The sequence below is a fragment of the Leuciscus leuciscus genome (assembly GCF_965113295.1).
Source record: "Leuciscus leuciscus genome assembly, chromosome: 9".
NCBI lineage: Eukaryota > Metazoa > Chordata > Actinopteri > Cypriniformes > Leuciscidae > Leuciscus > Leuciscus leuciscus.
Window position 1 is genome coordinate 30,628,934 of NC_138733.1, and position 26,840 is coordinate 30,655,773.

The 26,840-nt window shown below is 37.5% G+C and overlaps 1 protein-coding gene across 5 annotated transcripts in view; it reads right to left on the reverse strand.

The window, feature by feature from the left end:
* robo1 (roundabout, axon guidance receptor, homolog 1) overlaps nt 1-26,840 on the reverse strand; it is a 258,365-nt gene that overhangs the window by 25,722 nt on the left and 205,803 nt on the right. For all 5 annotated transcript variants that reach the window (XM_082180880.1, XM_082180878.1, XM_082180879.1 and 2 more), the window contains 13 exons: nt 26,292-26,449; nt 20,666-20,786; nt 18,354-18,492; nt 18,057-18,184; nt 13,294-13,418; nt 12,735-12,906; nt 9,735-9,940; nt 6,009-6,090; nt 4,153-4,321; nt 3,682-3,848; nt 3,385-3,506; nt 1,801-2,035; nt 63-184 (listed from right to left, as the gene is read on the reverse strand). In XM_082180880.1, the coding sequence (XP_082037006.1) occupies nt 63-184; nt 1,801-2,035; nt 3,385-3,506; nt 3,682-3,848; nt 4,153-4,321; nt 6,009-6,090; nt 9,735-9,940; nt 12,735-12,906; nt 13,294-13,418; nt 18,057-18,184; nt 18,354-18,492; nt 20,666-20,786; nt 26,292-26,449 (1,946 nt within the window). The remainder of the gene's footprint in view (nt 1-62; nt 185-1,800; nt 2,036-3,384; nt 3,507-3,681; nt 3,849-4,152; nt 4,322-6,008; nt 6,091-9,734; nt 9,941-12,734; nt 12,907-13,293; nt 13,419-18,056; nt 18,185-18,353; nt 18,493-20,665; nt 20,787-26,291; nt 26,450-26,840) is intronic.

A 26,840-nucleotide genomic window follows, 5' to 3' on the forward strand; every position in this document is an offset into this window, starting at 1 on the left:
TTTTTTTTTCCACACACTCTCTTTGTCTGCCTCTCTCATTGTCTGTTTCCTCTGGTTCGTACCTTATACTCCTGCACCAGGCCGTTCTGCTCCTCCTCTGGGGGCGGTTGCCAGGATACCAGGATCGCTGTGCCGTTGTCTCCGCTTCCTGTTACAGTGACCCCCCGGGGAGCGGCACTGGGCGCTGCGATAAGAGACACGAGCGGGATGTTACACACACCTTACAATATGCATGCGTGTTTGTCTACGTTCTTAACACCTTCAATTATGCACATATGCAGGTACATGTGTGCATTTATAAACAAACATTATGTACACATGCATATGGACTATATGTCTCAGTGCAATAGCTTGTGTATATGTGTGTGTTCTCCGAAACACATGTAAGCACTCATTTTAATAGTACACACTCAGCGGTATTAGTGAACTTAAATAATGAGCAGCGACTGCCAAGCAACATGATTCGGGCGTCGCAGTGCCAGATGCCTACTGGAGCTCAGGGTGAACAGAATGTTGTCACTGTACTTCATGTATCTATTATCCACTTTATACACACATCAATGTTAACAACAAAGCCCTGGAGTGAAACATTTGTTTTGCGTTTGCCGTCATTTCAATTTGTGTTTCAAACTAAAAAAAGCAGGCGCACAGACAGGAAAAGTTGGAGCAAACCGAACTCGCTGGCGTTCTCCAGAGCCACAGACGGACACACCCTCAGAACAATTAGCACAGCAGTCGTTTGAGCTCTCGCTTTTTGGCTTCTCGTTGTCGGCTGCTTGGCTTTCCTGAAGCTTTTTAAACGGCCTGCTTTGCCCTCCCTCATGGGCCACAGACCACACGTTAACATAAATGAGAACTACTGAACACAGGCGAACGCCTTTCTTTCTCTAGAGAGGACCGAATGTATCCTGTACATGTGATTGAAACAAACCCACAGAAAGCCTTGAACGGACAAAAACTCACAAAATTAAGAGCATTGAGTATCCTCATAAGAGCAGTCTTAAATGAGTTAAAGGTATAGCGGAGGATCTTTCCAAATTTTAGATAAGACCCGCCCTCTCCACTTTTTGAAAAGTTTGATTGATTCACCAGAATGATTGACAAATAGGAGGACCAATAGTTTAGACTACCCACCAGGAAGTAAAACATCCTCCGCTATACCTTTAAATGAAGTCTTAAAATAGAGTAGAGTTGTGAGAAAATAGGATGTGCATCAGATCCGCGTCATTTGCTTTCAGATCTTAAAGTGACAGTAGCCTAATAAACGTGCAAAAAAAAAAAAAAAAGTTTACAAAAAGACAAGTAAATCACTCACTGCTCTTGACTGAATAACTTTCGTATTCGAATAAAATTTATCGATATTTAATTTATAATATATGCAGTGAAGACTGTGAAGTGTTTGATAACTTTACTCAATTTCAGTATATTTCCTACACGTTATATCAAATATTTAAAATATACCGCTTAATGTTGTTTCAATATTAAATTGGAGATTAATTGTGAAAGTATTACAATATAAAAATGTATTAAAAAACTTTAATGTTAGGTGCAATTAATCGTGATTGATAACAGAAAAATGTTGATTGACAGCACTAATGTATATACATATCTTATAAGATATGTATATATATATATATAAGAGCATTAAAAAATTATTCAAATTTTGTCTGAAACCCAAATATTCAAACATGCAAGGCAGCAAATCCCATTCATTTGTCATCACATGAGAAAGGACTGGTGGGACATTACGCTTTAAAGCACACAGAGCACACTGTCAGATGGGCGGAAAGCTCTGCTCACCTTCCTCGAGGGTCTTGCCCACTTTGATGTCGCTGTCGGTGCCTTGGAACTCGTTGAAGAAAGGTCGAACTTTGAACTCATAGGTCACGCCCTTCTTGAGCTGGGTGACGACTGCGCTGTGCTCCCCCGGGGTTCGAACCTCAAACATGGCCCATTCCACACGCTGCTGAGCGCCCTCTGGGGACGGCCGGTACATCACCTTATAGCCCTGGATGTACTGAGACTGCTGCTCCACCTACAGGAAAGAACACGACCAAAATTAAGGATTACCCGGGACTAGGACACTAGGAAGCTGTAAAGAAAGCAAGGTTTTAGTTGTTGTGTTAAGTTAGCAAAACTTAATAAATAATAAAACTAAGCTTTATTATCAGACATATTTATCATTTCTATTTATGTACTATAACTTTGGTTACAATTACTTATGAAGATGAATATATACTGTATTTTCCATAATATATTCATCTTCATAAGTGTGAAGATATAATGTGCTGTGGCTTGCTGGTAGTTCAGTTTCATTTAAATAATAAATTCGCTTAAATATTTGTTTTTATAAATATTGTTATTTGTAAAATTTGTTTAGCCGTTTATTATAAATATTATCTGTAATGCATACCACTTTATATTTATGTTATGTTCTGAATACCATTAAATTGAAAAAATATTTTGTGGAGTACTTAAAAAAACAAAAAACATTTATAGGTTTAATTTGCAAAAGTGAAATTTTAAGTTTCAGATTTGAGCTTCTAACTTTTTATGTGAAGGGATTTTGGTAACAATTTACAATAACAACCTCAGTTAACATAAACTAAGAATGAACAATACTTCTTCAGCATTTATTAATCTTAGTTAATATTAATTTCAACATTTGCATTGTATTTGTTAATGTTAGTTAATGCACTGTGTACTAACATGAACAAACAATGAACAGCTGTATTTTTATTAACTAATATTAACAAAGATGAATAAATAAATACTGTAACAAATGCATTGCTTATTGTTAGTTCATGTTAGTAAATACATTCCCTAATATTAACTAATGAACCTTATTGTAAAGTGTTATTTTATATGTGATTTTAATATCAGAGGTGTTCAGCACTGGGATCAGTCCATATGGCTGTGGAGGGGGGAGAATTGAACACGCTTGTAAAGATTTTAATCAATTCTTGATCCGCCCCAATAAAAGCAGATGTCGTTTCAGCTGTTTTTGATTAAATACGTATAAAGTGCAAACAACACAACATGTTAAGAAGGAAACATGCTGGGAATATTTCTGTTTGTGTGTGCACGTGTTAGTGTGGTGATTTAACCTCAACTTCAGAGCTGTTTGAACAAAGATTCAATTGTTCACTACCACTAAATGTGTGAAATGTATGATTAAAATCAGATAAAAGGCTATTTGCCAGTGGGTTAAGAAAAATAAACTTTCCAGTTACTTAGTTACTAATTAGTAACTTTTACGTAGGTTACTTTTTCAGGGAGTAATGCAATAATGTAACGCATTAAAAGCCCCACACTGGTTTTGACTTAACAAAATAAAACATTTTGTGTGAACTGTCCTTTAAATGAAAATGTGGCGGCACTTACAGTCCACTGGACTCTGACGGAGGACGATGAGAGAATTGTGGGATTGTGGAGGTGAATGACAACATCTCCTAGTTCCCTCTGGATCTGGCCATGGTCCACTCCCTGACTGGTTGGTGGGATGTCTACTCACATAAACACAAACCACACACAAAAAAAATATGTGATACATGCATATACGTGTCTAAACACAAGCTTATATGCATATCAAAAACCCCCAGAACACACAAAACAGTGATAAATAAATTTATTTAAAACACATGACAGGATACTTGTCTGTGAGGTCAAAGGTGAACGGACCTTGCGTTTTGACCGCGTCGCTGATGGGGCTGGGGTCGCTCAGGCCGTACGCATTGGCCGCTCTCACCAGGAACAGGTAGACGGCGCTGGGCCTCAGATTCTTCAGGACGAAGCTCTCGGTCTTCACGTGATCCGCGAGCGTCTGCCAGCTGCTACCCGCCGCATGGCTGCCGTCCATACACACATCAAACATGAGTATTTATACTGCAAATTACTGCAGCCCAAACTTTATATCGAAATTTTGTTACTATAAACATTATACCAAACAATGAGGTTACCGCAAAATGCCGGGCTTATAGGAAAATGTGGACATGGGTATGATTATTTATGACATGCCACAGCAAATGGACTTGGTATTTACAGATCCCCCATTAGCTTGTGAACTGTATTTACAAACGTTGCAAAACACACGCTTGTACAACCAAACCAACCAATGACAAATAAGTATACAGTTAAAACTGATGATGCCACCTGAAGGCCTCTATCACATAAGAGGTGGGCGTGGCTCCAGTGTTCAGGTTGGGCTTCCAGGACAGAGACACTGAGGTGCGGCTGACGTCTGTGACCTCTGGTTTGGAAGGGGCGCTGGGGATGAGGTTTGGATCTGTGGGTCGGCCAGGCTGAACCGGAGAGCCGAACTCTGAAACAAAGACACACACACACATAAGCACTCCTGTGCAACTGCTCTGGATTACACCCAAAAACAGGTTCATATATATATATATATATATATATATATATATATATATATATATATATATATATATACACACTGATGAGCCAAAACATTATGACCAGTCAGAGGTGAAGCGAATATCATTGATCATCTTCTAACAAGGCCACGTATTAAGGTCTGTGTAGATTAAAAAACTGGAACAACATTTATTGAGGTTTATGCTTAAAGAAAGAAAAATATTTGCCAATAGGGTAAATAAATTAGTTTTCCCTTTGAATTACATTTATTTTTCCTCACCCACTAGCATACAAATGTATCCTGCTTTAAAGGAGAACTTGGTAACTTTTTTAACTTAATAAAACTGTCTAGAAATCATTTGGATGGTTAAACAACCTGTTCTGGTGATATTGGTGACTTTCCCCGCTCCCCCCAGCGTTCCCAGGCGGAAAACCAACCTTGCAACTTGCAACACTACCGTCCCGGCAAGTTAGAAGTCTCGTGATAAGCGAGAACTAGAACGAGAACGAGCGCGAAACACAAATTGCTTTACGGCAATTCGACATAAACACACACGCATGTATGATGTATTACCAGATTACCCACCTCGGTAGACATAGCTCCACGCGATACAGTTGGCTTGCTCCGATCAAAACAAACGCACATGAGCAGCGGTAGAGAGGGGGAGGAGGCCGCCGCAAATGAGTTTTTTACGACTGTGTTGTGAAATATACCCCCCCCACAGCTGTAGGGGGAGCTCGTGGGGAAAACATGCGCTAACAAAAGGGAAAATCAGCGAAGAAGTGACAAGAGTTCGCTAGAGTTACCGAGTTCTCCTTTAAATATGTTCAGTTATTTATATAGGACAAGACAAAAAACGTTTTTTATTTTTTTATTTTAGTGCAGCGGCTCAAATTAGCATCAAGAAACAATAGCCCCTTTCACACAGCAATCCCGGTAAATTACCGTAAAATTGCCAGAACGACTTTACCGGTAAATTCAAAAATGTGCTGTTCACACAAGCAACTGCGTTCTGGTTTTGTACCGGTAACAGACCATTCATACATCAGTTCCAAAATACCCAAAATGAACTCTGTGATGATGTCATTAACCGAAAGTGACCTTTAAATTTTGTGACAAATCTCTTCATCCGCCCGGACGAGGAGAAACACTTTAGTTTCGGTATCACTCCAATTTGAAGAGATTTGTAAACAGTGCTGAGAAAACGCATCATCTGCGTCATAATTTTATGAATGGCCCAGAGCTGATGCTCTTTCAACGACTTCTGATTGGCTCAAATCACTTCTTACGTCAGCGCGTTCTGACCTCGTACGTGCAAAATACCGGTATAATCTTCATTCCGAGTTCACACAGCGCATATACCGGTAATTTACTGGTAATGTTAAAACTTCCCTTTCTGGTAAATTGCTGGAACCAATTTACCGGTATATTTGAAAAGGTCCTGTTTACACATGATCTGTTACCGGTAATTTACCAGTAAAGACTGTATGTGTGAAAGGGGCTAATGAAAACCATTTACAGCTGGACGAAGGCTTAATTTCAAACTCAATTTTAGAGTTAATTTCCTGTCGTTGGTTTCTCAGTGCTTCCCGCTCTATTGTCTGTTATCTTGCAGTCTGTCTGTCAGCCGTACCTTGCACCTCCAGGTAAGCCTTCCACGATGCCTCTCCGCTGGGGGTGGACGCGGTGCAGGTGTACGTGCCAGTGTCTCCCAGCTGAAAGAAGAAAACAACTCCATAAATGCACATATATGCATATGCATATACATTTATAATGCTTTTCCTACATTCAGCTCAAAATAACGCTTTTGAAGCTATAGTTTCATTTAAAACAAAATACAATATGACGCGTACCTCATTGAGACGTCTATTCAATGTATCATTTTTATATCGAAGATTTTTTGCTTGCTTATTTGCAATATGTTGCTCAAATGTTAAAATGACGTCCAGAAGATTTTCACAATATTTACGATTTAGAATGTGTGGAAAGCTACTTTTTAGATAATTATTAGATGGTTGTAAAAAAAAAAAAAAATGGTTAAAGGTTTAACCGCTAGCATTTGCTCCGCTAGCATTTGAAAAAAAAAAAATATATATAAAATAATCAGCTTTGGATATTAAATAATTAGGAATAATCAGGAATATTATTCCTCATATTCATTCAAATAAAATGTCCCCCCTTTCCTTTATTTCTAAAATTAAAAATTAAAAAACAATCAATTTAAAATTAATCATTTCGTATTTGTAAGTCTGCACAAATTAAATTAAAATGGAATAAAATAAAAATAAATATATATACTGTATATATATATATATATATTTTTAAGGATGTAGCTAAGCTTCAAATGGTTTGGTAATATGAATGTAAATGATCTACCATGCAACTAAAATGCATTCAATTAAAAACTGAGAGACAGAAAGACAGGTTGAGACAGAGCGAGACAGACATAATAAATGAATAATTTAAATAAATCTGTGGTTAACTGAAGGGCATATCAGGTAATTAAAAACAATATTTTAACAAAAACTGTTGAGAGAAAATAAAGACAGACATATAAGAACATCAACATGTTCCTTTCTTACAGCGCTTTCTTATAAAATAATGACAATAACAGTGTTTGAATGATGTAGTGTTGGTGTATGCTAATATCTTAAGGAAAAAAGGACACATTTAAAAACCCCGTCAGCCGATCTGTCAGTCAGTTTACACAAAGTCGGCAGAAATAGATAGTCTATCTTGAGCTACTGGTGTGCGTGTGTTCGCTTAATGACACGTTCATTAATGCGAACCGCCCGAAGCGCAACAGATAGAGATGCATCTCCTCGTTTCGCTTTATCTCTCCTCTATTCTTTAAAAGAAGCGAGACGTCTTCAAGTGAGACATCTACGTTAATTAAAGTCGCATTCTGACAGCCTACACTGCGGGGACCTTTGACCCCTGTGCAGGGGGAACCTGGGCGCTCGTGTGTGTGTGTGTGCTGTGACAGGAAACGCTCCCCTCCCCCTCGCTCACGTTCGGAGGGTGTGTGTAACTCCACGCGGCTGACGGGGGGTGACAGCGGGAGTGTGTGTTCGCACATCAAAACCTGCAGGCTGACTGACGGCTCTCTGAACACTGGCCGTCTGTGCCTGAGATGATGTTTGTGCTGTAGTGAGGGATGAAAGGAAGTCTTGTGGAGTTCTGCACACATGCATGTGTATGTTCACTCACACATCAAGTGCAGAAGTGCAAACCTTCAAAGATGCAACAATATTATGGCTGCTTTGCAATCATTATACATTATTTGATAATTAAAGGTACACTATGTAACTTCTGGCCCTCTAACGGTTAAAAACAATGCATGCATTTTGTAGAAGAACATTGTTTTGGTTGTGCTTCGGCTTTTTTCTGTGACTGTGCGGATGAGTATGGTTATCCTACTGCTCATAAAACATTCACTACTAGGCTTAAGAGATATATCCAGTGTAGATGAAAAGGATCTCAAGCTGACTAGCTGAAGACGTTACTGTAGCTTTACCCATTAATAGAAATGGTACTTGAAAATAAACTCCAGCACAGCGTTACAACAACCATAATCATATGACCCTTCACAATAGATCATGCTTTACAATCAACTCTGTCAGAGAGCTACATATGGCAATTAATCTGTTTAATAAAATACCTTCCTCACCTGTTGAGTAATAAAAAAGCCTTCTATGTGTCACTTTTAAGACATTTAAAATCTCCAAAAAGCCAAGTTAATGTTGATTCTTGTTTTATTACGAGCACTGTTCTCTTTTTGCCAGCAGACTCTCCTCTGTTCGGCCTTTGTTTAAAACGGGTGATTCCCCGGAGGTTTGAGATTTATCTGCTCCATATCAGCCTTTCTCGCTCGCAACAACTAACCTCTGCCGCTTCCACAGATACACATCAAAGTAGTCGGAGCAACTTTTCTCTATTTAAGGATATGATGAGACACACACGGACGAGTGACGTTTACGCAATAACCCACGGAAACCATCGCGACAGGACTAAAATATAAACACTTAACAGGCTTATCATAGTGAATCATGGTAAGACAAAAACACGTCTTGGAAGATTGATGATGTATTGATTCATTTAGTTAATTTTGAACAACAACAAAAAAACAGTTACATAGTGTACCTTTAAGGATGTTTAATCATACATCAATATAGCTATACATTGCATCAATCATTTTAGACCCTTCTATCTGTATTTTATATTTATTTACAGAGAGGTGCAAAAGTATGAGACCACACTGAAAATATGGGATTCAAAATGTATTTTAAACCTGGAAATAAACAAAGATTTAAGAAAAAAAATGCTACAAAAAAAAAAAAAAAACTTTATTTTGTCTGGGGTTTTTTTTAATAAAAAATATCTAAACATCCTTAAAAACAAGATCAATGTACTGGAGAAGCAATATGCCAAATGAAATATGATGTACTATATGAAATATTAATGAGATTTTGTTTTCAGAGAAATTAGTAAGTTGAATGATTAAAAAATAAAAAAATAAAATGCCAATAGGGTAAAACAATACACTTGTTTTCCCTCTGAATTAATTTTTGTTGTCTTTTATTAAAATGAAAAAGTAAAATAATAATAATAATAATTTGTACAACTTATTCTCTGTAAAGAACTTTAATAAAATTAGCTAATAAAAAGTCAAATTTTTATCATGATAATCATTCTGTGGGAATGTGGGCCCTTGCAAACAGTTTATTTGCAACAACTTGCAGCGAATAAGCGGCAATGTTACCAAAACATGTGCAAAAATAATATTTTATAAGGCAAGCTGTGATTTTTGATTCTGTCAGTGAAACCTGCAGTGCTGTCTGAGGTATTCTGAATAAAACAGCTAACGGCTCAAAAGAAAAAAAAAAATCTGCTAACTTCAGCTCAGAGAGAAGCAGCAGTTAACCGCATCCAATAAACCATCACGCCGCATTCAGAAACCTCCATGAATAAAATATTAATAAAAGTAAAAAAGAGAGGCGCTGAGTCTGAGACGAGCGGCACAACACAACCGCTCACAATTCCCTGTAAATAGTTGTTCTGTGTGGTGTGTTTGGAATGGAAAATTCCATAAAAATCTGTTACTAAGGAAAACCGAACAAGGGAAACAGTACTTTACGAGAACAAGTTGGTTTGGTGCACCAAACGAACACATGCTCAAACCTCCATACGTGAGCGTTTTTAATGCATCAAAAGGGTCAGAGAGGAGTTACAAAGCTATAAATCCATGAAAGGAAAGAGTTCTCATGAACCGGAGTCACGTCCCCTGTTACTGTGCATTAATCTGCATGATAAATATGTCAGGCTTTGATGTAGTTCTGACCCCTCAGAGCCACCGTACCTTAGCGTAACGGATCTGCAGGGCTCCCGTGTCGAGTTGTTTGAGTCGAGAATCATGGGTGGACACCAGGACCCCGTCTTTCCTCCACAGGATGGTGGGAGACGGCGTGCCGGTGGCTTGGCATCCCAGGACCACCGTCCCGTCCACAGCCACGGTCTGGTTGGTGGGACCTTGGCGGACGATGGGGGGAGGTCTGTCTGAGATCACTGGGAAAGAAAGAGAGAGAGACACACACCCTCAGAAACCAATCACTGCCGAGTATTATAGTATGAAAGTATAAAAACAGTAAAAAAAAAAAATTGTATTCCTAATGTTCATTCATATTCAAATAAAATAAATCAGCTTTGTAGTATATTACGTATTATATAATGTAGTATTATATTGGTATTCCTCATAATCATTAAAAATTATGAAAACATTTTTCTCTTTCTTATTTAGTCTTTTCTTTGCCTTTTTTTCTAAAATAAAGTGAAATAATTATAATAAAATCATAATAAAATCAATCACTCTTTGTTGTATTTTAAGTCTTTTGGATAAAAGCATCTGCTAAATAAAAATGAAACAAAATTAATAAATAAAAATTGAATTAATATTCAAATAAAATAAATCAGCTTTGTAGTTATTAAAAATAATAAAAAATTATGAACATTCTTTTTTCTCTTCCTCCTTTTTTTGCTTTTCCTTGCCTTTATTTCTATTTTTTTGTTTTTTAAATCAATCACTTTAAAATTACTCGCTTTGTTGTATTTGTAAGTCTCTTAGATAAAAATGTCTGCTAAATGAAAATATTAAAATAAAATCAGCTTTGTAGTATTCCTCATATTCAATATAAATTATGAACATTATTTTTTTCCTCATCCTTATTTTTTTTTCTTTTCCTTGCCTTTATTTCTAAAATTAAAATCAATAATTGTATGATGAATCGTTTTGTTTATAAAAATAAAATAAAATAAATAATAATTTATATATATATATATATATATATAATTAAATACATTTTTATGCATGTAGCTAAGCTACAAATGGTTTGGCATTATAAATGTAAATGATCTATCATGCCACTAAAATGCATTAAACTAAAAGACGAGAGACAGAAAGACAGGGTGAGACAAAGAGAAAAAGAGTGAGAGACAGACATATCGGTCTCATTTGAAGACAGAGTCTTAAAGCTGTCCCAGACCTACTAATATCATTATAATAACTATAATGAAACACAACTGTACTCCAAACCAAAATCCAAAATACATCCTTCCACGTTTTCTAAGAGCCACAGAAGCGAGTGCGTGTACGGTCAGAGGTAAAGAGAACGAAGAACGCAAATAAAAATAAATGTAACCAAGGAAAAAGAGCATGCGAGTGTGGAATGTCTGGCAGCAAACGAGCTGAGTACATGTTTTAAGAACGAGAGAGAGAGAGAGAGAGAGAGAGAGAGAGAGAGAGAGAGAGAGAGAGAGAGAGAGAGAGAGAGAGAGAGAGAAAGAGAAATAGAGATGGAATCCAATTTTCTCAACTGGAAGCAATTTTCTAATCAGTCAACAGCAGTAGCAGAACGAAGCCAAACTAGAGACGAGCAATTAATACCGGCAGCATTTCAACAGCACTAAATCTCCCTCACACACACCAGCCATCATCACCACACTAAAACACACCCCGTCTATGAAAATCACCCCCCGCATGTCCTCTCTCACTGAGGACCCAGGCCGTCTGATGAATGCTGCGATGTTTACGTCCATATGATTGTGTTCGACAATGCCAGAAGCATTACCGCCATTTACACGGCTCCCATTTGCATAAACGCCACTACAGCGCGTTTTCAAAGCCGTACAACACTTTCGTGAGGACCATCAAAGGCATGAATTATGTATCAGATGACACGCTCACACATGCACGGTTGTGTCCTCGCGTCGACGCTGTTGTAATTACTGAATCATCACGGCGGTGACCTGTTATTACTATCCGTGCCCGCAGTAAGAGCGAGGCCAGAGAGCAGATTGCTCCTAAAATAACTGTTATTATTCTTTCTTCACTTCACTCTCCTTCTTTTTGTCTTGCTTTGGTGTTTGCCGAACTGACACTATTCTGTTGAAGTGTCTTATTGACTATTTGAGGATATAAAGTAATCAATGTTGGGGTAACGCATTTCTTATAAAACGTTATTTGCGATGCATATAGGATTTTGATTAAATAGCAAGTTCTGATATTTGCATTATTAACTTTAACGTGGCACAAGCTGATTGGTTCCTGTCGCATCTGCAGCCAATGAGCTTGCTGCTCAACATTTAGATGGCTGGTTAGCGCTCACTATAGCAGTTTGAAGCGCGCTTTTAGATTGACTCTGATTGAACCCTCCCCCTTCCCCAGCTCCACCTGTAGAAATCTTCTATGGGTAATTTTATATATGGTTCTTTTTAATGAATCGGTCAAAAAGATTCACGAACAACATATTTTGGTCAGTGAATCGTTCAGAGGCATTACTGAATTCACAACTGACATGCTTTATCACACATATCATGTATGATATTTACAAAAGAGAATGTTACAATTTTAAAATTTTAAATAAAAAAAATGAGTCAGATTAGTTACGAAAAGAAAAAATTCCTGGCGAATTTAACACCCCTTATGCTGGATTGTGCTGAAATAATCAATCTGTTAAAGCATTTGTCATTGTCAGAAATCTGAGAAGTGAAGGATAAATCTGTGTTTATCCTCATAACGACCTTATGGAAACAGCTCAAATGGGTTTTACAAATAAATCCATAAGCAATATAATGAGTAATGCATTTACAGTGCAAAACTGAGCAATTAATATATTGCAATCAGAATAAAAAAATAAAAAAAAATAAAAATATATATATATTTTTATAAACAAACAAACAAACAAACAAACAAATATATATAAATAAATAAAATAAAATAAAATAAAATAAAAACAAAAACAACTTTTTGGGACTAACTTTCCCAAAACTAAGGAGCAAAAATGAAATCTATCCTTGCGTTTACCGTCTGTAACCTCCAGCAGGGCTTTGGTGATCACACTGCCAGCGATGTTCAGAGCCTGACAGCTGTAGTAGCCTCCGTCCGAACGCTCCACCGCCGTGATGGTCAGATCACCCGTCTGAGAGACAGAGAACCGACTGGAGGGAGGAGGAGGTTGAGAGGAGAACAGGAGGTTCTGGAGAAGGGGAAAAGGAAAAGATGTATGAACAGAGGTAGAATTTGATAACAAAAATAGAACAAAAAAAAGTTCTATTTTCTCCAAGAATATTCAATATGTGAGAAATAAACATCTTGTCAGGACTTGCCTGAAATTCTGAGTGTGTGATGAGTGAAACCGATCAAAGCACGATGACTTGAGGTGTGTTAGAGGTGTGGAAGTGTTACAGAGCCCATTAGATTTGTGTAAATGTGCAGATGGCCTTATAAATCTACCAGCCTCATAAATCTGACTGACTTTTACGGGGGAGAGTGCCATGCATTTTATATGTTACTGTAAAAGTGTGCTCAGGAAATGCATCTTTGCATCACAAGCGAAAGCACAAACATACAGAGACACACTCACCTGACTGCCTTCTTTCTGCCAAAATATAGCAGGCTGAGGACTTCCTGTGGCTTCGCACTGAAAGGTCACGGTGCGGCCCATCCCGGCCACTTGATTCCTGGGTCGCACCACAAACACAGGAGGAACTGCAGAAATAGGAGTTAAATAAGTTAAATAAATATTACCAAAGACAATATTTTGACTCTTGGACTGTAAAAACGAACAAAAACACATTTACATGAATACATTTAAAATGGAAGTCTATGGAGCAACACATTAAGACTGTTTAAAAGCCAGCGTGCAGCCTTTATTTTATAAGCTAATTTGTATTTTATAAAATAAATATATAAAACAGTTGCTAAATATTTTTGTGGAAATCTTGATTTTTTTCAGGATTCTTTGATGAATAGAAAGTTTAAAAGAACATCACTTATTTGTAAATGTCTTGACATTTTGATCAATTTAATGCTTCTGTGCTGAATGCATTATTTTCTTTAAAAATAATAATATCGTTTATTATATACACATACATAATTATAAAAAAAAATTATTCCATTGTAAGTGTAACTGTAATTGCATTTTCTAAGGTTAAAAAACGTTGATTTTTTTTTTTTTACTTTCTTTTTTTTTTAACAACGTTGTGAAATGGATTTTTTTAAGCACAGTTTTCGGTAAAACTACATAGAGACTTTATGAATAACACATTATAAAGGTATTCATAATGTAGGTTATAATGCCTTATATCTTTTCATAAACAATTATAAGCAAAGTTATTTTATATATATAGATAGATAGATAGATAGATAGATAGATAGATAGATAGATAGATAGATAGATAGATATATTTATAGATATATAAATGGCTTAAAGTAAAGTGTTTATAATATTTTCATATTTTCTATTGAAACAGGAAGTTGGGTCAATAATGTTTTGTTTATGTTACTGGCACACACTTAGACATGCCATGAATCAGAGATGAGTTATTAATATTTTTGGACCTCTGTATATTCTGTGAGTACATTTCTGCAAAAAAATTTATGTTGTCAACTTTTACTAGCAAATCTCTAATTTTGATTTCAGGGGGTCTTTGATATCAGCCACATTTCTTGGATATTAATACACTAGAGACGGACTGAGCTCAAGCCTTCAGCGTCACGTTTAACGGCAGGAAATAAAAGAGAAAGTCATACGGGTGTTTAATGGAAGGATATGCAGGTATTCCGGAACATAAAAACATATGTAGACGCAATATAAAAAACGGCACGATCGCCACGTCTGCTTCATTTGCATGGACAAGGGCACAAAGCAATAAAATTTACATGTAGATGGGGGGATAAATTTGGGCCATCTGTCCCGTACTGACACTCTTTAATGGAACCGACGTCGTTGGGATGCCGGTTTTTCATGCATCTTAATGACTCGGAGTGGAGAGATGCTGATTCCTGACGCAAACTCCACTTCAGAGTCCGTAACAGCACGGAGCCATTTCATCTTGTAATAAGGATATGTTCATAATATGTGACACAAAGTATGACCCCCTACGACGACAAGCGATTCCTTCTACCGCTGAACCAATCTTAAACCTGTCAAATCATACACTGCCGTAAAGCGTCCGGAGGAATAAAGCTAGAATTTTCAACTAAGTGGGAAGAAAATGAGGCAATTCTGACGTTACCTTGTACGCTCAGAGCGAGCATTAGTTTTTACCCAGGCCTGCTGTGCTGTCACTGTTGCCGGTGACAACCCAGACAAGCGTGCTGATTGGTGGAAGGATGGAAGGTGGATGGATGGTGGTTCTGACAACTTCCTGTTGCTGTCAATGCAGCAAAAATGGTGACGGGTGACAATTGCAACTTACCAGACACAACTGAAAGAGGAACAAAAAAAATAGAAGCATGATAAAACACAGATGTGAGAGATGAGCAAATTAACCGCACACAACATGAAGCAAAAATGACAGGAAATGCTTACTGAACAAAATCAGTGCAGTGATGTATTTATGAGCATAACACAAAAACATACAAGAAACATAAGGTGTGGCAAGCACACACACACACATTGTAAATATATCATGAGGCTGAAATATATGGCATAAACCACACAAAGAAACTATTCTATCAGTCTTGAGTTGTGAGCGTGAGGCATGAATGGAGGTTTTATTCTTCTGGTCTGGCCAAAGGTTTTATTAGGTGGACAATGTGACCTGGAGTCTGACCCTTTTAAAGCTACAGTGTGTCATTTTTACACCACTAGCCCGACATAACAGCACTGGCTCAGCCAATGGCATTCATTTGGAGGCGGGACTACTAGCTTGTCTGAATACTGACATTATTTCTCAAATATTTTTATTTCTGCAAATCTGTTTATTACCGCTTGTGTGTGGAAATGAAACACTTAAACTTCAACTTTAAAAGAAATGCAAATTCTTAAAAGCTTGAGCAGCGATTTAGCATTTTAACCCTCTTGTTGTGTAAAAACCCTCAATCTCCAGGACTCGTAGCTTTAAAAAGTGTGAAAACAACATGAAATGGCATTTAAAAAGCATTTAGCATCCACAAAGTGACATTTTTCCAGGGAGAGAATTACATTTTAATGAAAGATTATATGAAAAGAAGAATTTTCTGTAACACTTCATAATAAGGTTTCATTTGTTAACATTATTTAACTAGATTAGATAACAAACTAACAATGAACAAGACCTCTACAGCATTTAATAATCTCTGTTAACATTAACAATCAACTTAAATTTTAAAGCTGTACCTACACTGCGAACTAACATTCTTATTCAGTATTTTTAACTAACATTAACAAAGATTAATAAATGCTGCAAAACACATTGTTTATTGTTAGTTCATGTTAGCTAATGCATTAATTAATGTTAAGAAATTAGACCTTATTGCAAATTGTGTAAAGATGGATCGCGCACAATAAAACCGAGGACATTTGTTAAGCAACGACAGTAAATAAGCCAATTTTAAACTTTAAATGCAATAACTCAGGCCATTTGGAGTCAATCCTGCGAGATTTGTGTAACACAAACGAAGGGTGAGAAAGCGGTAGATTTGAGAACAGCTGCTTAAAGAGAACTCGACTTGGACGGGGCCGTTTGCTCTTTTGGCAATGGTTGCGGCTCTCGCTCTACTTTGTTTCCATGGCCCATTAGCGGAGCTACTCATGGGACTCGCATGGCATTCTAGCACTTTCCTCAAATACATCAGTACTAATGACTAAATCGCCAGCTGAGAGAGGCCTCGTTTGTACCCAACATTATCTTTTCATGGCCTTTTAACAGAGAACTGACTCTTATTCCAAATTACTTATCTCAGAGAGAGTGTGTGTTTGTGTGTACATGTGCGCTTGACATTTACAAATTCTGAATTGACAAATCGTTTAAAGAATCAATTGACTGTTCAATGCACCTATGATGCCAAAAAATGCTGTCTAGGAAGGCAGCTCACTAATGCAATTCCTTCAAAACACCAACCAGACAAAAGACATTCTCGAATACAAGTCATCATTTGGATGAATCTCATTCCTTGGCATCTGGAAAGCAATGTTATGCCAAAGGCAAGTTTAGTAATAAGCCTCTTTCGCTGGATAGATTTGGTTATTGAAGCAGACGTGTTTATAAGTCTGGTTCCAATGCTACTGGCCCGCTAAACACACATGTAAAAATAATAATTCAGCAATTTCTGTAAGCAATAAAAACCAGCAAAAGCAATAAGCGGCGCAACAAGGAGAAGGATAAAACTGCTCAGGGGTGTCAGGAGACAATGTGGACATTGTTCTCTGAAGAGTTGAGCCTTCAAGAGTGTGAAACACACTCAAGGGGACTTAAAGTGAAAAGGACGAAACAAAATGGACCTAGAGTAAAATAGATGTGTTCTCATGTATGGGCGTTTCTACAAATAAGCCACCTTTATGTCGCAGGGATTGATGGTATTTTTATTAACTTTATTTATTACAAATAATAATAATTTTTCTTTGTTAAATAGATCCTTGTCCTAGACCTTGCAATTTTAATTTTGATAATCCACTACCAAAATTATCCAATTCTAAACCAAATGAGTGACGTAAATCTAATCCAAATCAATATTTAAATATTTATTGGGAAAAATATCAATTATTACACACATTACGACTATACCGAGGTTGTACTATACAATTTTCACCATGACAAACAATTCTGACCCAAATAAAGTTTTAGAATAAATAATTGGTTATTTGGTAAGTGAGGAGCAAGATTGTGATAAAATATGAATTGCAATTAGTGATAAAAGTAAAGGAATTTTGACCAAAAAGTTGAAAATGTTATTTTGTTTTGTGAATTCAGGATGCAAAAAATACAAGCTTCAAATTTAACCCAAGCTAGATGAAGGTTTCAGTGATTTTAAACAATGTAATTTCCATTTTATCAAACACAATAAATCATCTGAGATGTGGAAATGACACTGTGGTGGGAATGATGCTTCAGTAAAATGACAGAAATCATCCTGTCTCACTCACAGGATACAGAAAAAATTTAGTTTTCCAACAGCTAGGGGGAGAAAAAAAATGGGAAGGAATATTCACAACGATCCAGCATCCATTCGGACAAATCAATCTGACAACCTGTCAAAGCTGAAAACGCCTGTCAAAAAAACTAACAGCTGTGAATAAAGAGGTCAAAAACACACACACACTCAGATTCCCTTCCACCAAAAGCATTGGTTACTTCAAATTATAGATTAGCGCTGGCAGGATCAGAGCGGTTTGTCAAACAGCGTGAGATGAGATGTTCTTACCGTGGACGGTGAGGGTGGCGCTGGCCTCCGTCTTCCCCATCATGTTCTCCGCCTGACAGGTGTAAGTACCGGCGTCTCCTGAAGTCAGTCTCTTCAGTTTGAGAGTGTGGTCCTCCCAGATCTCATGCCTGAGAGGACGACGATACACGAACATAGATGCAATTAACCGAGGCCATCCTGATACACTTCATGGACTCTATCTTATCAAGAGGTTCTTTAAGACTTTAAAGGACAGGCATTTCTCATTCGCATTGAATTGGCTTAATATAGGCTAACTAGACGTTTTATCACTCGTACCGTCCCTTGGGTAGATCTCCGTCCTCTTTCCTCCATCGGATGGTGGGCACGGGGTCTCCTTGAGCTTCACACCTGAACTCAACACTCTGGTCCACCAGAACAGACTGACTGCTCGGCTTTCGCAAGAAGCTGGGCCTCTCTGCACACAAACACAAAGCGTATTATGTAATTCAAGAAGTTTCCCAGAATTCCCTATGAGATATTCCCTTCGCTGATCCGATTATGAACTTCCAGCGATCTACATCTATTGAACTCTGACTTGTTGTTTTAGCCTAAACTTTCATGCAGCTAATCCTAAAGTAAGCTTCCTATCTGAATTATGTATTAAGATCATATCTCTTTGATGTTAGGATACTAATAATCTGTTAGAGGGACACAGTTCACCCAAAAATGAACATTATGTCATAATTTACTCACCCTTGAGTTTCTTTGGTCTGTTGAACACAAAATAAGATATTTTGAACAGTGTTCGTTACCAAACTGTTTCTAGTCCCCATTGACTTGATTGGTAGAAAATTAATGAATAAAATAATAAAACTGTATTTTAAACTAACCATGATTCTAACATTAATAACACAAACTTTACTTCCTCTTTCCAGGGCTAACATTCTAACACTTGGAAACACATTGAAAATGTACAGCTGAGTTCTGTTTTTGTCTATTTGAGTTATGGAAAATTGTTTAGAGCTGACTATAACAAAATCAAAAATATACTGTCTCTCTTGTCCTATGACATATTGAGTAATCAACAGAACTCTTAACTCTTTACTTGTGTTTTTTCTATGTTCCAAGATATTTTTGCATAGGCCACTAACAGAGGGTGAAAAGGAGGGGGCTTGCTTCATATTAATAGAAGGTGACAATATTAAAGTCATGAGTTAGGCAGGTGATTTGGTTTCTATGTGTCATGTCTTTATCCTATAAAACCTGATGTATTATTCTATGTTGCTGAGATTTCTCTGAGAACTGCTCGAGAAACTCTCCCGGCCGTAATTAAAGCATTTAAAGGACAATTGCTGGAGTTTGTCTGTCATTTATGCTGCGCAGCAAGAAAACTAGTTAGTAAGGGAAACAAGTTAGACTAGGTGACTTATTGATTGTGGACGTCGATTTGTAGACAAGACCCAGGGGACGTCGATTTGTAGAAGAGACCCAGATAGACTAAACGTCGACAGTAGACATTAGGGGACGTCGATTTGTAGACGAGACCCAGAAAGTTAGGTTGAGGGAAAAATCTACCACAGAAGTCAATGGGGTCCATCAACTGTCTGGTTACCAACATTCTTCAAAATATCTTCTTTTGTGTTCAACAGAACAAAAAATCTCATACAGGTTTGCAACAACATGTATATGAGTATATGATAAAATGTTCATTTTTGCGTGAACTATCCCTTTAAGATTAGGACTATCTAACCCACTGATATGAAGAAACATCAGTACAGTCCCTTTCAAGGCATGTTTATCATGGCAGTTCATTCATGTGTTCTGATTTCTTGAACAACCAATGGAATAGGTTAGGGGAGGGGCTATCTGTTTGAACAACCAATGGCAGGGGGAAGTGTATTCAAAATCTGTTATAAAACAGTAATTATTTTTGACTCTGTTTTGAGACTCTACTGCCACTAAAGATGGCACACTTCACCTCTAAATTGAATCTGAGGAGATGTTTTTGGAGGAATTATGTTTTGCTCCATTTCTTACACTTGATCTAAATTGAGGATGACAATAAACTAGACTTGACTTGGCATGGCTGGTGACTTTCTCCCTGTAATGTGTAAACATGCAAGCAGACATTGAATAATGATGGCGTTGAGGAAGGCTGTGTTGCAGGGATTAAGGAGAGAAGGTCAAAGGCCACAGCTCTGATGTGGAATAGTGTAAACTGATATGTTAAGGTGTTGGACGACACAATGTATATTTTTGTGTGTATGTGTGAATGAAGGGGAGTGTGAAGGGTGAGCTGGTATTTGTTTCATGGCAAACTCTGATGATAAGGTTTAAGGGTCCATGTCTCCTAAACGGGGTCAATGACACGCTGGAGTCTTCCTACAGCTAAGCACACAAACTCTAAACATCTGGATTCTCTCCTGCTCTGCCCATAAACAAACACTTCATACAACGTGTGTGTGTGTTTAAGTGAATCCATCTGCATGCTTTTCACAATCAAATGCACCAGAGGTTTGTGTGGGAACCTGATTATATATACACATGTGCATCTTAAGGAAAGCAGATTACATGCAGGAGTATTTGAGAATCAGACTTCTGATTAACTGAAATACATAAATGAAAGCAGAAATATATCAAAAACTTACCAAGAACAGTCAACTCTGCGATCTCGCTCTCTCGTTCCCCCATCATGTTGGTTCCCACGCACACGTACTTCCCAGCATCTGTTTTGCGGGTGTTGGTAATCATCAGTTTTCCTCCTCGTATCTGATGGAAAGATCATATGAGAAGTCATAAATATAAGGATTAAAGGACATAGTGACACAATGCGACACAATGCAAACCCCTCCATAATCACACAAAAACTACTGCAAAAATACAATAATAATTATATATACATCATGTATATATACTGTATTATCAATATATCAGTGCAATGTGTGTTGTGGCTATTCAGGTGGCTTATAGCTTCCCTTTCTTTTTCTCAGGCAATTGTACAGGCAGTTGGGGGTCCTCCTTCACCTGAGCAGATCAAAATCATACACAACAAATCTGACCCCCGCATCAGGGGACCACACGGCGTGAGTCAATGAGGGGGATCAGAATGTGGCGGCTCTCCTACGGCCCCCTACCTGCCTGCACTTACACAGGTCAACATGTGGGTTCACTTTATGGCAGATCATGTCATGTCTCATTGATTATCATTCACTGCGGTCAGTGTTGAGTCCAGCGGCTGGATCTGACTGTGTTTAACATGTGGAATGTGTAAACAGAGTCTCAGTGACAAAGACCAGAGGCATTCGCTGTATATCCCATCATTTACAAATTAGATACAGATATTACACTTATGAGACACAAATGCCACATTTAATATTCAAGTCTGCACTAAAATGTGACACTGTAGCTAAAAAAGAATTATGGATGGATGAATGGACGGATGGATGGATGAATGGATGGATTAAACAACGATGAAACAAAAGATGATGGATGATGAAACGATGAAACAAAAGATGATGGTGGTTGATGAATAAATGGATGGATGAAACAAGATGTATGGATGAATGAATGGATGAATGAATGGAACGATGAAACAAAAGATGATGTATGGATGGAACGATGAAACAAAAGATGATGGATGGAACAATGAAATGGATGGAAAAAAGGATGGATATCCTTTTGAATATCCTTGATGAATAGAACGATGATGGATTCATGATGGATATTTGATGGATAAATGGATGGATGGAATGAATGGAACGATGAAACAGATTATGGATGGATGGATTGAACGATGAAACAAAAGATGATGGATGGATAGAACTATTAAACAAAAGATGGTTGATGGCTGATGGAACATTGAACATTGAAACAAAAGATTATGGAGTTTTGATTATGGAGTTCCAACAATGAAATGGATGGAAAAAAGGATGGATATCCTTTTGAATATCCTTGATGAATAGAACGATGATGGATTCATGATGGATATTTGATGGATAAATGGATGGATGGAATGAATGGAACGATGAAACAGATTATGGATGGATGGATTGAACGATGAAACAAAAGATGATGGATGGATAGAACCATTAAACAAAAGATGGTTGATGGCTGATGGAACATTGAACATTGAAACAAAAGATTATGGAGTTTTGATGAATGGAACGATGAAACAAAAGATGAATGAATGGATGGTGGATGGTTTATGCATATATGGAACAATGCAACGAGGTGGATGGAATGATGAAACAAAAGATGGTTGTATGGAACAATGAAACAAAACATTATGGATGAATGGAATGATGAAACAAAATATGAATGAATGGATGGATGGATGGTTGATGGAACGATGAAACAAAAGATGGATGGATAGATGGAACAATAAACAGACAGACAGCCAGACAGATGAAAGTATGGAAAGTATAAATATAGTATTAATGAACATTAAAATGTACATTTTTCACTCTGTTCACAAACTCTCAGAGGTGTAAAACAAGAGTTTTATCAGATTGGTTTTACAGTCATTTACATTTAAAGGACTGCAAACATCTAAACAAAACATTCACTAGGTCTCATGGGACGTCTCTGAGTACTTCCAAACCGGACACGTTCTGAAACTTTCTGAAGCATTCTTGAGCCCTGTCGCCTCTCCTAAATATTAATGGTGGAAAAGAGTCTTTAAACAAAGGAGAGGTCGGAGGGGAAAGGAAGGAGGGTGAGTTTATTTAAGGCACCCTATGGTGTTGGAGAGGTTTTGAAGTGTCATTATGTTACTGTTTGTTTGAGCGAGAGCTTAACGGCTGAAACGGCACAAGACTCGCAAAGCAGACAAGGTCAGGTCAGACGTAGGAGTGGGAGAATGTGTGTGTGAGTATTAAGGAACTAATACAGTGAAGAACCCAAAGGAAAAGTGAGAATGTGCCTCAGGAAAAACTCAAGATCCATTTCAAAAGATAGCGAGCTGCTTGTTGCAATGTATTGCCTTATCTGTTAATGAAAACATGTAGCATAGTCTGAAAGCGCACCTAAAAACTGTCTAGATAGGAAGCTTGCTAGGTTTCATTACAAAATGACTATCTGATTGCTATGACACGTAACATGCCGCAGAGCTCTGCTAGACAGCCCAAAAACTCCTCTTCACGTCCAAAGTACACGCAGACACATATTTGGAGTTCCATCACAGCAGGACAGCTTTACTCTCGGTCCAGAGTCAATGAACACACCTTCGCTCCCTCCGTCCTCGGATGCGATCAATCTGAGCATTGGGAGATTGCTTTATTCGCATGCCTTTTGTCTTGTGTGGTTTGGCTCATACGTGCTCATTCAGGGCTCACGGTGTGGAGTCACTCAGCAGACCATGATAATCACACACCAACTCAGAACAAAAAGCTGCAAAACAATACAGAGCGCGCTGCTCCAGTTAATTTGAGCAGACTGCAGCAATTACTGCTGAAAAGCAATTAATGGCCACATTGGAGCTCCTTAATTTAGAGATAACAGTGGAACGCAAAACAAATGAATAATGTTGATGCTCATTGCTGTATGCAGAGCTGTAGTTGAGCCAATGTTTCGGAAAAAAACCCCAGTTAATTGCTGTGAAGTGCATTTTGCCCCCAAACAAAAAAACAAAGACAAAGATGCTTCTTAAAGGAAAACAACATGTTTACACTCTTTGCATAATTAAACCATTTTCCATTCTCATAATGGCCACTCTCAAGTCTCATTGCTGTAATAATAAAAATAAATAAATAAATCTAATATATATATATATATATATATATGTGTGTGTGTGTGTGTATATGTGTGTGTGTGTATATATATGTGTGTGTATATACACTCACCTAAAGGATTATTAGGAACACCATACTAATACTGTGTTTGACCCCCTTTCGCCCACAGGACTGCCGCATACTGGATGTTTTTCCCTTTTCACACCATTCTTTGTAAACCCTAGAAATGGTTGTGCGTGAAAATCCCAGTAACTGAGCAGATTGTGAAATACTCAGACCGGCCCGTCTGGCACCAACAACCATGCCACGCTCAAAATTGCTTAAATCACCTTTCTTTCCCATTCTGACATTCAGTTTGGAGTTCAGGAGATTGTCTTGACCAGGACCACACCCCTAAATGCATTGAAGCAACTGCCATGTGATTGGTTGATTAGATAATTGCATTAATGAGAAATTGAACAGGTGTTCCTAATAATCCTTTAGGTGAGTGTATATGTATGTATATGTGTGTGTATATATATAAATACATTTTTGTTTCTCATTGTTGTAATACATTTTTTTTATATAATTTTATTATTACAGCAATGACAAATATATATTTTTTTCATTGCTGTAATAATAAAAATAAAAATAAAAATAAACAAATAAAAATATGTATTTATTTATTTATTTGTATAATTGTATTATTACAGCAATGAGAAATATATATATATATATATATATATATATATATATATATATATATATATATATATAGTACTGTGCAAAAGTCTTAAGCATGTTAATATCTAATATATATATATATATTACAATTTTGTGCTTCCTTTAATTTTTCTAAGCATCTTTTTACTTACATAATTTAAGACAGTACAACAACATATCTATCTATACATACATATGGCCAATATCAAATTGTGTGTGTTTGACCTACATTATGAGGACCCTTATAATGTAGTGTGTATTCAGGTTTCAGGCCATGCCCCCTACCTACATTATGAGAACATGCCGATGTCATCATATTTCAAATTGCTAAAAAAAAACATACTAAACGGTTTTTCATTAAAAATGTAGCAATGCAGAATGTTTTCTGTTTAGGTTTAGTGGTAGGTTTAGGGGCTAGAAAATGTCATTAGCTCAGTATAAAAACCATTACGCCTATGAAACGTCCTCATAATGATAGGAGTACCAACATGTGGGTGTGTTTGAGATGACCATACAGTTTAATGTCTACATAATTGTGGACTGCAGACTACAGATAAGCTACACACACACACACACACACACCACCACCACCACTAACATCAACAACAAACTTGATCTGGTTTGATTCAGCCATTCTAATCAGCACAATCACAACATCATAGTTACACGTTGTCGTAACTTTGGAATGCGTAACACATTCCTTCATTGCCTTTTTAGTCAGTGCTAAGCAGTAAAATGGTATTCTCCCCCAAAAAAACCTGTCTACGGCTTGATTAAAAATAACAAAACCCCCCAAACCACCTTTAGCCTTATTCTACACAAATAAGCCACGTGGAAAACGAGCAGCGGCGTGCACATCAAAGTCACTCTTTTAACGACAAAAGAGGCCTGATTTATCCCGTTACTTAATTTCCCACACATTTAATTAGAAAAACCTAATTGGTGGCCCTGGTTTAAAGACTGCATTAAATCAGCAGAGAGAGAGTTTTCGGCTCGTGAACGCTGGCGAAGGCAAACTTTCATTCCCACATGCCCTTCCAATCAGATGAATGGGCTCTATTAATTTTCCCCGACAGAGTCGGCCATGACGCAGTTTAAACACTCATCAGCAGAAGCCCTAATCGGCCTTCATTCGCTGGAAAAATGCAGCAGAAGCAATTGTTATCCACATGCATTAAACAAGGGAACTTCTTTTCGCTGTGTCTTTTTTATTAACAAATCAGCAGGTCTTCGTTAATACCTCTAAAATGAAAATTAGGAAGGGACCTGGTTTGATTTGCACAAGGCCGGATGTGAAGCTCATATTTTTTATTGAATACAGCAACATTAAGTCATCCATAAAAAATGTGTGTTATTTGAGCAGTACATTTGTTTGAGTCATCAATTTTGAAGTGGGACTACCGTTTTAGGGCGGATACAAATATTTTTGCAGCTTTTAGCCATTGCCTAAAACACACTGGATCCTTCACAGGAAACGGAAACTCGTTCCCGCTAAACGTTTACTTTTTGAATTCTTGCACACAGGAACTATAAGTCGACACAATTATGACTAAAAGTTTGCTGAGAAGTATTTCCTTCTAAAGCAAGGCAATATTTGACTCTGATCAAGTGTATCCAATAGTTGCAGACTGGTGGGAGTGGCCTTGGACGGCAACATTCCCAGTGCATTATGGGTGTTGAAGTTTTCCTACCTATTGGTAAAAGGGAAGACAACAGCCTTTTTTCTCTGTTTTCTCTAGTCAAAATTATAAAAATGTGTTCGCCTTTCTACTGCACAGGCAGACAAGTTATATTGAAAGCCCATTTTGCCAGCTGTGAAGTATCTCCAGTCAGATATGCTTACCGTTATCCTCTCATCTCTGTCGTCGATGGTGACTCCATCTTTCTTCCAGGAGATGGTGGGTTCTGGGTGTCCGCGGGGCGGCTGGCACTCCATGACCGCTGGCTCGCCCGCCGCCACCATCACGTCCACAGGGTTCTGTCGGAAATCATCACGAAGAACTGGTAAAAAGAGAGAGAAAAACAGTGATATTAGAAACACGAACAGCATTTCTATCAGGAAACTACACGCGCTAACATTTAAAGAAGAGGAATAACAAATTAGAAACCATGAGAGGATCCTTTTTCTACTCTTTCCAAGTGCAAACCACCTCTAATTTACTTCAAACATACAAAGATTAAACCTAAAACTTCTGTTTACATTAGCTAAAAAGGCACAAAAGAGGGTTTGGAATATAAAGTGCTCTTCCTGCATGGAAATGTAAGTGATATTAATGTGGGACACAAGATTGAACATTCATCTAGACCACTGCTGAAGTGTGCAATAACGTCTGAACCCAAAAAACACACGCATGTGTTTAAGTCTAAGCATGTTAGTCGACCCTGTAACCCT